The sequence below is a fragment of the Ictalurus punctatus genome, chromosome 17 (assembly GCF_001660625.3).
Source record: "Ictalurus punctatus breed USDA103 chromosome 17, Coco_2.0, whole genome shotgun sequence".
NCBI lineage: Eukaryota > Metazoa > Chordata > Actinopteri > Siluriformes > Ictaluridae > Ictalurus > Ictalurus punctatus.
In genome coordinates this window covers 19691070-19705596 of record NC_030432.2, presented here as the reverse complement: position 1 = coordinate 19705596, position 14527 = coordinate 19691070, and the positions used below count along the sequence as shown (strand labels likewise).

Here is a 14527-nt window from a genome sequence, read left to right as displayed (position 1 = left end):
AATGGGTAATGGTTGCTGGGGAAGTGTCTTAGTGGCTAGCACATTTGCCTCGCATCTCCTGGGTTAGGGGTTCAAATCCTGCCTCCACCCTGTGTGTACAGAGTTTGCATGTTCTCCCTGTGCTTCGGGGGTTTCCTCTGAGTACTCCGGTTTCCTCCCCCAGTCCAAAGACATGCGTTGATTGTATTTGGTGTTGACTGACTGTCCAAGCTGTCCATAATGTGTGAATGTGTGTGCAATTATTGTGCCCTGAGATGGATTGGCACCCTGTCCAGGGTGTCCTCTGCCTTGTGCCTCTAGTTCCCTGGGATAGGCTCTAGGCTCCCCCACAACCCTGTGTAGGAGAAGCGGTACAGAAAATGGATGGATGGATGTCACAGGAAGACTAACAATGGAGTATAATAATAGAAAAAAAAAATCTCAAACATACATCCTAAAAAACAAAAAAAGCAAGAGCATCTTTTCTCAATCAACATATTCCAGCACTGTCATTATTAGTGAGAAATCCAACATAGAAGTAGCAGAGACAGCAATCATTGGACTCCCAGAATACAATGCAGCTATACATCACAGTTGCGCTGGGTTATAGCAGAGACTTGAGAGTTCCGCTAATTAGCGATGTACAAGATAGAGAGCACAATCTTGTTGATGGAAGTATTAACTTGAAAGTTCCAGCTTTGGAAACTGATCTGTTTCTGTACAGATAATGAAGTGAGAGAGCTGGATAGACTTAAGGACTAAAGAGCCGCTGCATCGCTCTATGTAGAATTTAACAAAGGTAAATCCTACTGGTGGCAATATCAGGAGGTAGTCAAATGGCATTGTGGGTAGAAAATCTAACCAAAATGGCACTGAAAGAAAGCAACAATTTTAATCATAAAATAAATATTGTGAAGCTTTTTTTGGACAGAGAATGTTCATGTAACATTTATGGAAGTTGTCTGCTTATGAGACTCTAATGTAAAGTTCATCCTTTATGTATTCCAGCTTGTGTTTTTTCTTTCAGTTTGTTAAATTTCCATTGTAGTAACAGAACAAAACATTTAGTAAAGCGCTGTTATAGGTGTATACAGGTGGGTAACACCCTTCTTTGATTATTTTCCTATTTCCCACCCCCATCATGTTTAATTCCTTACTTGATAAATTTATAAAAAGATGCCTTTCTCTGCTTTTCCATCTCATAGTCACTGAGATCACCCACTCATCATTAATATTCATAGGCATCCCCAGTGACTGTTAACATTACATTAGTAGACACAAACACAAGTTTCTACAGAACAAAGAGGAGTAGCCGCCTTTGCAAACACATATGAATCGGAGGAATGCTTAAATAAAACATGCATGCTTTTTCACAGAAAAAGAAGAATAATTTTGCATCATGGTTCACTGGAAATTTTTCAGCTGTGCGTAACTCAGAGGAGGAGAAAGTGGCGCTACTGGATACACATTATTTTAAATTACAATGCACATTTGAGAGCTTAAATCTAACCAATTGCAGAAATGATTTCCATATTTCAGTACAGACAAATGGACCACTGATTTAAAAAAAAAAAAAAGCTACCTTAATGCATAAACTACAATAAAATAAAGCAGATTTAATATGTATCCATGAAACAATGTCCAATTGACAGTTGCCCTTTTATTGTTCCCCCATTTCCCACTCACCTCTCCCCATCATGGCTTTATCTGAGACATGTAAAAACAGCCAATGCATCTCTTCAAACGTTGTGCTCTGCTCTTGTTATGTCACAGGGCGGCATAACTCATTTGGGGGAAAGCGCTCTCTTCAGCATACATATGCTTACAAATGCCCACAATTGGCTAGTGTCAATGTGATTGACAGGAGAAGGAGTATGCTATCCCTAGATTTTGTCATAATTTTATGTTTTTTTCCTCAAAATATTACAAATTTTTACTTGAAACCTTGTATTTTTATTTTTTAAATGGTGACCTTAAAATGCTGTCATAGTTCCATCACTCAGGAAATGAGAATTGCTCTTTTCTATCCAGTATATAGTAGTACACTGTGTAGTGACTATATACAGTGACCATTTGAGATCAACGTTTTTTTCAGGCTTAAATAAATAAATAATTATTGCGTGAAGATGAGTTGAAGGTGGCGGGTTTTTACAAGCAAAATGTCAGCTAAGTAATTGTTTTTAAATAAATTAATGTAAAAAAAAATCAAAATTAGTAAAAAAAAAAATAATGCATTGCTTTTTTTTTTTTTTTTTTTTTTTCCCAGTTTTAATGCACCTGTTGCCATGGAGTATTGAGTGTTTATTTAGAATGTGTTTAGTAATTGTTTATTTATTTTTGCTTTCATTATTGTTGTGCATGTGCAATAGACATAGGAACATGTTCACAGAAAGGTAAGACCAATTGTGATTGCTACTTTTGAAGTCTGGAATCATGATAATCATGATCAACAGGAAAGCTATGTTTGCAGTTAGACAGCTCTTTCATTCAAACTACACAAAACTTAGTTCTGTTATTTGTACTTTCATGTAATATGTTCTTTGATTGGACAATGTATTCTTAGTGTATTTAGTAAACACATTTAGAAAAAAACAATGTTTGGAAAAGTAATCCACCCTGTCCATGTTTATTATTTTCGCTACTGTATTCCATGTGTATCTTCTCAATCACTGCTGATGACCTATTATGGACTTGTCAGCAAAATATGATTAAATAAATTAGCCCCAAGCCACATGAAATCTAGGAAGTGATTCACTCTGTGTAAAAACTTGACACGACTGTTAGAAAAAAAAAGAAAAAAGAACAGTCTACGCTAGAAAGAAATCAGCCTCTTGCTTTTTCATAACATTCTGTGTATTTTTACTTATGAGACCATTGGTGGTGCTGCTGTGGTTGGTTCCACATAAGTAAAAAATAAAAAAAATAATAATAATATTTGAATTCATTTATTAGCAGGAAATAAAATAATTGGGAAAAAAAAACTTAGCCCTATTTTATTCTTTTTTTTTTTTTTTTTTTTTTTTTTTGCTAGCCCATGTAAACCAGCTAGCCCTGCTGAAATCACAGTTTTATGACTTGCTGTTATTCCAAACCTGAGCAGGAATGTGCCGATTCAGTATTTAAAGTAATGAAACCCCAAACTAAATGAATTATTTAAATAAGAAAAATAATAATAAACAAAGGGTGCATTTTCGCAATGCATTCCTCAGGGAAATGGGTTTGGAGGACGTGGAAATTCACCAGAAACCAACTTTTCCGACTGGTTCTGGAGAGTTCTGTCTTTGAGGAACAAAGTAATAGACTTACATCGTATTTCGTAAATAAAATTGTGTGCCTAACTTTACTTTGCACTTGTTGGCTGTTTATAACCACATGAGTTTGCCAATAATTTATATTTATAATTATGTCATTTGGTAGATACCTTTGTCCAGAATGACTTACATTTATCTCAAGTATACAGCTGAGCAGTTGAACGTTAAGAGCCTTGCTCAAGGGCCCAGAAGAAGGGCCCTTCCAATCAGAAGTCCAGTGTTTTAACCAATGGCACATTCCTTATAGCCTAAAAGCATTCAAATAGAGGCAGAATGAATACATCACCTTTAAACGACTCATTAACTATGTTTATATGTAGACTAATAGTGTGTTAATAATCTGACTCATAGCTCAATCTGACTAAAACCCCTTAATGTATATTTCTAAATTGGGCAGACCGAGGTGCAAAATGTTTAATGCTCTGTTAAATTGATGATAACTGCCATGTAGGTCTTTTCAATACAATAACTGTCACAAGTAGAATTATACACATGTTCTTCACAAGAACAATTACATCATGAAACATGCTGGAGGGCACAAACGCTGTTCCTTTGAGGTTCATTTGGCAGAATGTAACAGATTTAAAATGATCAGCGGGGTTGGACGATGATGGAGTGGTTAAGGGTCTGAAATAGTGATTGAAAGATTGAGAGTTTGAATCTAGAGAGGAGTTTAGCCCTTGAGTAAGTCCCTTAACACTCAAATCCTTGGGTCACATCCTCTCTCAAGTGTCTGCCAATGGAATAAATTAAGATTGGCTTAAGCATTCGGAAAAACATGGTCAGTACATCCAAAACATAATCAATAGAGAATACAAATACATCTCTTTTTATAGCAATTATATAAATGTAACAGTGAACATAAAAAAATAAATAAATAAAAATGAAAAATCTGCACACCCCTGTTAAAAAGGCAGGTTTTTGTGATGTAAAAAAAAATTAACTAAGTTAAATCATGTCAGAACCTTTTCTACCTTTATTGTGAAATTGCTACATATAAATATCAAGTGACAAACATCCAGAAATGCTTTTGGGAAAAAAAAGAAAAACAAAAACTAGCAATACCTAACTTGTATAAGTGTGCACACCTTTTTATAATTGGGAATGTGGCAGTGTTCAGAATCAACCAATTACATTCAAACTCATGTTAAATATGAATTAGTATACACCTGCCCTCAATTAAAGTGATTGATTAACCACAAATAAAGTACAGCTGTTCCTATAGGATTTTTCTGCTTGGTCACATCCAACTGGAAAAGCCATGGGCTACAAAGAGCTTACAAAGCAGATATGTGATCTCATTGTTGAAAAATATCCATCAGGAGAAGGTTACAATTTTTTTTCCAACCCATTGGATATACTATGGAACACTGTAAAGACAATAATCAACAAATGGAGAAAATATGGCATGACAATGACACTACTAAGAACAGTATATCCCTCTAAAATTGATGAGAAGATCAGGAGGACACTGGCCAGGGAGGCTGCCAAAAGGACTACAGCAACATTAAAAGAATTGCAGCAATTTCTGAGAAGTACTGGTTGCTCCCTACATGTGGCTACAATCTCCCGAATTCTTTATATCTCTTGGGTGAGGGGTAGGGTGGCAAGACAGAAGCCTTTTTAAAAATATATATAAATAAATAAGATGACACCAAAGTTGAACTTCTTGTCTATAATACCAAAAGATATGTTTTGCACCAAAAAAACAGCACATCATCAAAAACACACTACCCCCACGGGGAAGCATGGTGGTGGCAGCATCATACTATTGGGGTGTTTTTCTTCAGCTGGAACTTGGGCTTTAATCAGGAATGAGAGAATAATGAATAGCTCCAAATACCAGTCAATTTTGGCACAAAATACCTTCTGCTAAAACACTAAAAATGAAGAGGAATTTCACCTTTCAGCACGCCAACGACCCGAAGCAAACCTCCAGATCAACAAAGGAATGGCTTCACCAAAACAAGTTCATGGTTTTGGAATGGCCCAGCCATCTAAATCCAATCCAATCTAGTATTAGTTTAGGGTTGTTCACAATTATACATCCAGGTTATTGGACATTTGTTATAAATAATTTCTGCCTGATCCCTTGGAGTTATTTTTATTAAAGTGTCATACCTGCACTTGCTTCTGTCTGTACCTCCATTTCATGACACATCACAAAAACCTGCCTTAACAGGGGTGTGTAGACTTTTTATAGCCATATATACAGTATCTCACAAAAGTGACTACACCCCTCACATTTTTGTAAATATTTGATAATATCTTTTCATGTGACAACACTGAAGAAATGATACTTTGCTACAATGTAAAGTAGTGAGTGTACAGCTTGTGTAACAGTGTAAATTTTCTGTCCCCTCAAAATAACACAACACTCAGCCATTAATGTCTAAACCGCTGGCGACAAAAGTGAGTACACCCCTAAGTGTATATGTCCAAATTCTGCCCAAAGTGTCAATATTTTGTGTGGCCACCATTATTTTCCAGCACTGCCTTAACCCTCTTGGGCATGGAGTATACCAGAGCTTCACAGGTTGCTACTGGAGTCCTCTTCCACTCCTCCATGACAACATCATGCAGCTGGTGGATGTTAGAGACCTTGTGCTGCTCCACCTTCCGTTTGAGGATGCCCCACAGAGGCTCAATAGGGTTTAGGTCTGGAGACATGCTTGGCCAGTCCATCACCTTCACCCTCAGCTTCTTTAGCAAGGTAGTGGTCGTCTTGGAGGTGTGTTTGGGGTCGTTATCATGCTGCAATACTGCATACTGATCATGCGCTGCTTCAGTATGTACATGTTGGCATTCATGGTTCCCTCAATGAACTGTAGCTCCCCAGTGCCAGCAGCACTAATGCAGCCCCAGACCATGACACTCCCACCATCATGCTTGACTGTAGGCAAGACACACTTGTCTTTGTATTCCTCACCTGGTTGCCGCCACACACGCTTGACACCATCTGAACCAAATAAGTTCATCTTGGTCTCATCAGACCACAGGACATGGTTCCAGTAAGCCATGTCCTTAGTCTGCTTGTCTTCAGCAAACTGTTTGAGCATCATCTTTAGAAGGGGCTTCCTTCTGGGACGACAGCCATGCAGACAAATTTAATGCAGCGTGCAGCGTATGGTCTGAGTATTGACAGGCTGACCCCCCACCCCTTCAACCTCTGCAGCAATGCTGGCAGCACTCATAGGTCTATTTCTCAAAGACAACCTCTGGATATGACGCTGAGCACGTGCACTCAACTTCTTTGGTCAACCATGGTGAGGCCTGTTCTGAGTGGAACCTGTCCTGTTAAACTGCGTTATGGTCTTGGCCACCGTGCTGCAGCTCAGTGTCAGGGTCTTGGCAAACTTCTTATAGCCTAGGCCATCTTTATGTAGAGCAACAATAATTTTTTTCAGATCCTCAGAGACTTCTATGCCATGAGGTGCCATGTTGAACTTCCAGTGACCAGTATGACACCAAATTTAACACACCTGCTCCCCATAAACACCTGAGACCTTGTAACACTAACAAGTCACATGACACCGGGGAGGGAAAATGGCTAATTGGGCCCAATTTGGACATTTTCACTTAGCAGTGTGTTGAGTTATTTTGAGGGGACAGCAAATTTACACTGTTACACAAGCTGTACACTCACTACTTTACATTGTAGCAAAGTGTCATTTCTTCAGTGTTGTCACATGAAAATATATAATCAAATATTTACAAAAATGGGAGGGGTGTACTCACTTTTGTGAGATACTGTATATATATATATATATATATATATATATATATATATATATATATATATATATATATATATATATATATAAATCTCCAAAAAAGGAAATGTCCCTTTTTCAGGAGACTTTATTTTAAAGATAATTTTGTAAAATCCAAATAAGCTTTATAGATCTTTATTGGAAAGGGTTCAAACAGTGTTTTTAATGCTTGTTCAATGAACCATAAACAAGTATTGCACATGCACCTTCCTTAACACACGAACAGCTTACAGGTGGTAGACAATTAAGACACTAAAGGGACCTTTCTGCTGACTCTGAAAAACACCAGAAGAAAGATGCCTAGGGTGCCTGCTCACCTGCGTGAACATGCCGTAGGCCTGCTGTAGGGAGGCATGAGGACTGCAGATGTAGCCAGACCAATAAACTGGAATGTAAGATGCCTAAAACAGTGCTATATGGAGACAGGAAGGACAATCGTCCATGCAGTGGAAAATTTCGTGTAACCATGTGTCCCCCTAGACGTGATCAAGAACTTGCAAAAGCCATGGTGGAAGAGTGGAGTAACATCTCATAGCAAGAACTGACAAATCTGGTGTAGTCCATGAGGATGAGATGAGCACTGTAGTACTTAAAGCAGCTGGAGGCCACTAGAGACTGACTGTTCCTTTTAATATTGACCAGGGACTCATTGTTCAGGGACTCGTTATTCCATTTCTGTTTGTCAAATGTCTGTAAAACCTGTTTAGTTTATGTCTCAGCTGTAACATAAGAATGCTCTTATGTTAATATAAATATTTACACATGTTAAGAAATTTGCTGGAAATAAAAGCAGTTGAATTTGAGAAGACGATTTTTTAATTAAACTTGTGTTGTCTTTGAGTGTTGAGTATTTTTGTGATTTTTTTTTAACAAAAGATCAAAAGGTTAAACATAAAACACATTTTCAAGCCTTCTTTACTCATATTTAGCAAGGGTGCCAATATCAGTGGAGGGCACAGTAAACACACACATACATATATATATATATATATATATATATATATATATATATATATATATATATATATATATATATATATATATATATACAGTAATGTGCAAGTCTTAGGCACTATACTTATTTAATACAAACTTTAAAAATATATATATATATATTTTATGACTTTAACGAGTCAGTACAAAATCATTTTCTATTTCCTTCTATTACCTTACTTTTCCAGCACAAAATTAAATATTCCAAAGAAAAGTTTGTATGTCAGTAAAGAAAACGGCATATTACTTGAGAGACCACTTTTCTGACAAAAAAACATGATGTCTGCTGGGTTTTGCTGCAAAAATAAGATGCAAGTGCGACAGTCAAAATCAAGAACTGTGACTGACTCTGCAAGATGCTCAGTAAAACTTACAGCTCATTTCCTTATAAAACTGTAGAAAGTGCACCTGAGATGGCATTTTTTTTATTAAAGCAAAGGGCTGTCAAATTAAATAGTGACTATGATTCATTTGTTACTGTTTATTACTGCACGTTATAGTATTTTTTTTTAAATGTAGAAACATTTAATTTCTTTATTTTTGAAGGCATCCTTTCTTTGCATGTGCCCAAGATTTCTGCACAGTACTGTAATATATATACAAACACACACACACACACACACACACACACACACACACACACACACACACACACACACACACAGTGTAATGTTTTCCTTTATTTAACATGCATATGCAAAGCATAACAGTACAGGACATTATTTTTCTGTCTTTCATTTGGGATATTTGGTGGATGTTTTACTGTAGCTGGTGGTAATTTATGCATTTATAAAAAAATGCCAGCATCAAGAATGACAACAGCTAAAATTAGCTACCCTGATTTCAGAAATGTATTGAAAATCCGCATTTACATACATGTAAAGGCAGATGTTCAATACATTTTTGAAACCAGGGTAAATATACAATATAACAACAGTTCATTCCAATCAGAATGTACTTATTTGGAGTGGAAAAAAATATTAGCATATACAAATACATGCATGCTCATGTTTAGAAAGATTTTGCATTTTGAAAGAATTTGCACAACCCTGAACTAACAATATGCAATGCGTGTCTGTTTTGGTTTATGTCAAGCCATTCTCACACCAAATTCATATGAATTCACTTGAGCGTTTATTTGAAATTCAAACTGTATTTATAACAAAGACCACGAAGCACACTTCTCACCCTAATTCTAAACAATCCTGGCACTGCAAATTTATTTTAAAAATGACATTCAGATTCACATTTTCTTCCCTACTTGGCTCAGTTCTTCCTTCATAATTACGTTCAATTAGATCTAATTTGGACTTTTTGTTCTTGCAAAATATTAGGTTTACGTGTAAAAAAAACCCAAAACAAAACAAAAAAAAAAACACTCAATGGTCATAATTCAGGTACATATACCATATAGGCCACTTTGTAGCGCTACAGTTACTGACTATAGCCCTCCTGTTGCTATGCTACACCATCCATTAATGGGAAAATAACCACCATAACCACACCACTTACGATAAATTGAGGTACTATTTTGAGGATGGATCATTCTCAGCACTGAAATGACACTAACATGGCAGTGTGTGTTTCAAGTACAAACGTATCAGGTACAGCACTGTTGCTGGGGTTTTTAAATACCTCACCGCCACTGCAGGTTGAAAAATAAATCCCTAATCCTTAGTAAACGTATAAAACCATGTTGATGACAGATAGAGGATGATTGGCATCATTTTCTGTATTAAAAATATAAGCTAGTCTCAAGTATAATATTACATCTCTTGTAATAGCTAGCCAAGTTCACTAAGCAACAGGCTAAGTATTATACAGTGCTACTGAAACCAGGATTCTAGCTAGCTAACATGAGGCTAATCATAGTGAGTAGTTTTAAAACTGTAAGTATGCTATCAAGCTAGCCAATTATTAAAGTGTATCATTTAAACCAATACATATGCTAGCGAGCAAGCTTCTAGTGTTATATTGTATTTAATGTTAACTATTACTTACAGACAAGGAAGTGAAAAGAAAAGATATAAGGGATGTTAGATGTTGATTATTTTTGATTTGCATGATCAAATTGAACTTGTTAAGCTATGGCTTCCTTTTATTGGTAAAATCTGGACATAAATATACGTGGATAAATAAGCAGTGCTAGGGAACCTGTGTTCTTTGCATTGTCTGTAATGTTGGCAACACACACACACACACACACACACACAAACTTGTATTCTGCTTTCTGCTCTCTTTGTTAAATCTCTGTGAAATTTACTTGCCAGTTTTTTTTTTCTCCTTTCCAGTAATCACAAATACATGTTTACAGCCCATTTGGTGTCAGGTGGCCTTTCAGATAAGCAAACTCACCCTTTCTCTTACCATCTTGAGCTGTAAATAGTACACATTAACGTCGCACACATCCACGCAGACATCCAGATCTCTTGTCTCCCCTCAGTCTCTTCATGAAAATGTTAGCACTGCTAATTATTGTGGTCTTTCACAATCGCATTTTATTCACATCTTGCTAAGCCTTAATGGCATCATTTACTTCATGTGGACTTGTTTCAAGACTATAAAATGAATCGAACAACTCTCCATAGCAGCATGTGCAAATGAGGCTACTGAGGCTAATTTAATACATTACAATCACTTTGACCCTCTCTAGTGTATATGTCGGGGGACATGGTGGCTTAGTGGTTAGCATTAGCGTTTGCCTCGCACCTACAGTTTTGGGGGTTCGAATCCCACCTCCAACTTGTGTGTGGGGAGCTTGCATGTTCTCTCTGTGCTTTGGGGCTTTCCTTGTGCCATGATTTCCCTGGGATCCCCAGGCTTCCCCATGACCCTGTGCAGGATAAGTGGTATGGATAATATGTTCATGTGAAGGTAATCTCTTTATATAGGGAGATGAGTAAGACTGAAATGGAGATGACTAAGCATAATAACCTTAGGTGTTTATTGTCTTAGACTGCCTAAAACCTCCTTACTCATGATAAAATCACTGTACTGAATGCCCTTAAGAGTCTTATTGCTTTTATAAAATGGCTTCTAACTTATAAAATATTATAACTTTCACAATTAAATTCTTTCACCATGCATTGTAGGCGATGCGGTGGCGGCGATGACGTGCACAATCAGCTGGAGAGCGCGTGCACGTGCTTGAAGTGCGCATGGACGCTAAAACTTTGTTTACAACGGACATGTGCACTTATTTTGGTTTCTGTTCTGTCCCCGCCATGTTCAGTCATTGGCGTAGGTGCGAGGGTGTGCTTTGAAAGGTTACCAGCTGTCAGCAATTAAGGTAATTGGGACTGGTTATTTAAACCTCTCGCATTGCTACACACATTGGGCAGTATTAGAGACTAACAGAGGAAAGACAGAATGTATAATGGTGCCAAGCAGTAATGTGTCCATGCTCTGTCTAGTTTCCTGTTCCTAGTTTCATGCTCTAGTTAAATGAGTGTTCATGCCATAGTTAAATGAGTGTTCATACCATAGTTAAATGAGTGTACTTGATAGAGTTAAACGAGTGTTCAAGCTAGAGTTAAATGAGTGTTCATGCTAGAGTTAAACGAGTGTTTCCTGCCTTAATTAAACGAGTGTTTCCTGCCTTAGTTAAACGAGTGTTTCCTGCCTTAGTTAAACGAGTAGAGTTTACATGTTTGAGTTCATGTCTCTTGTTTCAACTGTAAGTTTATGTCTACACCTTGTTTCCCGCCTCCTCGTCCATTGACTTAAGTGTAAATAAAGACTTTACTCCTGCGCTTACTTCCTGTTGAGTCCTGTTTCGTAACAGGAACTAAAATCGTATTTGATTCCTCTGGTGGAAACACATGAGAAAGAAAAGGCTCCTGCGGTAGAAATATGCCTCAAGAAAACAAAAATTGGTTTTCATTTTAGGAAGTACAGCCTTACTCTTTGAGCGATGCTAGTCATTTGTGGGTGTCTGTACGCTTGTGCATACAAAATGGACAGTTAGTGCACTCCTTAAAAGCAATTTGTTAATGTTCCATGAATATCAGTAGGAAACAATGTGGTAGCTTTGTGTTGGTGTACTTGGAAGCACATGGTAGCTTTTGTGCTAGCTAAATAGGGGACAAAAAGTGGATCCTTTAGCATATGAAGGGCTTTTGCAGGAGTTAAGCATAAATGTGATTTTTTTTTTTAAATATTGAAATACCAAAAAAGTATGAAGGAGAAAAAAATGCTTCTTACAGTAAACTTTCATTAAAATTTTGGTTTCCAAGGCCTGGCTGAGAGCTGGGTTCTTCACTCGACAGAGCAGAGGTCGGCCATCGTCGGAACGCTGAGGCCTGATACTGTGGGGAGAGAATGGGATCATGGTTTATAACACTGTCTTACACTCTTTCACAGTTTGATTCCCATATTCCTCATGATCACAGCTCCATTTACTGATCCTAGACAAAAGGAAAGCATTCCTGTGCATCTCTGACCTGATTCATTAGTGTTATCGTCTTTCAGAGGTGCAGTTTTAAAAGTGAACTGCTAAACACTTTCACAGCATGATGCAAACTGTTGAAATAGTTTCTGTGTTAATCCCATCTAAACACAAATGCAAAAAAGATATTGTGTATTGTATATTATAATTCAAGTTGATTCTCTTTACCTTTTGGCTACATGGTAACAATACAAAAATGGCAAAAAATAAAGTATCTATCATTAATCATATGGGTAAATCAATGCTAATAAGACTAGATCACTGAGTATCATTCATCAGATGAAACCACTACAGCTACAGAACTAATGAATTAATGGTACACATCTAGTAATCGATACTAATCAGTGTATTTTAACTTGTGTGTGTGTGTAGTGGTAGACAACCACATTAAAAGCGAGACTTCCCTATTGAACTTTTATTGACCTCATGGATTTCTAACCTGCTGTTAATGAGAGATCACGAACTACTGCTACAGGGAGGAGAAAAAGCTCACACTGATTGAATCTCTCATTTAAAAACGCATTACACTCCAAATCAGCCGTTTCATTTGCAAATCTTGACTGTAGAGTTGGCTTGGGGGGAGTTATGCTCTGTTTTCTAGGCATATTTGGCAGTGGTAGATTAGATATTAAAGGAAAAGTTTGTCAGAAATTCTAATTGACTCAGTGTTCCAGTTACACCAAAAGTATTTCACCTAAAATGTAAACCATGTTCTATAGTAACACAATGTGACTTATTATAATCTGTAAACAGTAATTAAACGATTAATTGAAGGTGGAATTACATGATAAACCTAGATGTTCTGTGAATAATAAATAAACCATCCATTCATGCATTCATTCATTCATCTTCAGTAAGTGATTTATCTGTGTCAGAGACACGGTGGATGCAGATCCAGAATCAGTACCCAGGACCAATTCTGGTCTCATTTTGGATAGGAGATTCCACACCATGTAATTCCTATAACAGTTTAGAATAACACTTTCTCCAGGCATGGCATATCTTTGTGGAGGATTATCTAGAAACAAGATTATTTTTAGCCATGCAGGCTGGTATAAGACATGTGTCTTTTGTTATGTTCTTCCTCCATGCAAGCACTCACACCACAAAGGTGAGTTAGTTACAGCACTCCAGTCCTATAAAATTCATTTTATAGACACTATATAGCCAAAGGTACAGTATGTGGACACCTGACTATAAGAAATGTAGTAAGTCTTTGCATGCTATAGCTTTACAATTTCATATCACTGGAACTAAGAGTCCCAAAATAGTTCCAGCATGACAGTGCACCCTGTGCACAAATTGAGCTCCATGAAGACATTGGAAGAACTCAAATGGTCTGCACAGACCCTGACTTCAACCCCACTGAACACCTTTGGGATAAACTGGAATGCTGACTGCACCCCAGGTCTCTTCAACTGACATCATCTCACTAATGATCTTGTAGCTGAATGAGCACAAATCCCCACATCCATGTGCAGAAATCTAGTGGAAAGCCTTCTCAGTAGAGTGGAGGTTATTATAACTAAATCTGGAATGCAATGGGATGTTCAACAAGAACATATAGGTGTAATTGGTCAGGTGTCCACATATCTTTTGTCCATATAATGTGTCATTGTGGTGGTCCATCTTCTCTGCTGACCATAACAACCCTTTCCCCACCATAATGAAACTTAAAACAAGAAATGTTGAACAAGTTCAACAAATCTCAATGCTTAGCACAGAAAGTTGAGAACGGTTAGCTTCCACAAGTTATGCGGATAGCATCAGGGTTTGATGGAAGTGGACCTCAGACCACCATTTTCAAGAGGACTATATATTGGTTCTCTGGGCTGTCCTTCGAACTTCATCAAACACTCTGAGCAAGTCTGGAAAAATATATAAAAATTTACTTTTAGGGTCCCCAGTACACCTACCAGCATGTTTCTCAGACATGGGAGGAAACCAGGAAACCCACAAAAATCAGTCATTTAGAAACTCAGAGTATACACAGCAAGGTCATTTGAAGCTAGCATATAAAGATT

The 14527-nt window shown here is 37.2% G+C and overlaps 1 protein-coding gene across 2 annotated transcripts in view; it reads right to left on the bottom strand.

Annotated features, from left to right (window-relative positions):
- Positions 1–14527, bottom strand: part of nphs1 (NPHS1 adhesion molecule, nephrin) — a 160330-nt gene that overhangs the window by 76945 nt on the left and 68858 nt on the right. For both annotated transcript variants that reach the window (XM_017491282.3, XM_017491280.3), the window contains exon 7: positions 12260–12363. In XM_017491282.3, coding sequence (XP_017346771.1) covers positions 12260–12363 — 104 coding nt within the window. The remainder of the gene's footprint in view (positions 1–12259; positions 12364–14527) is intronic.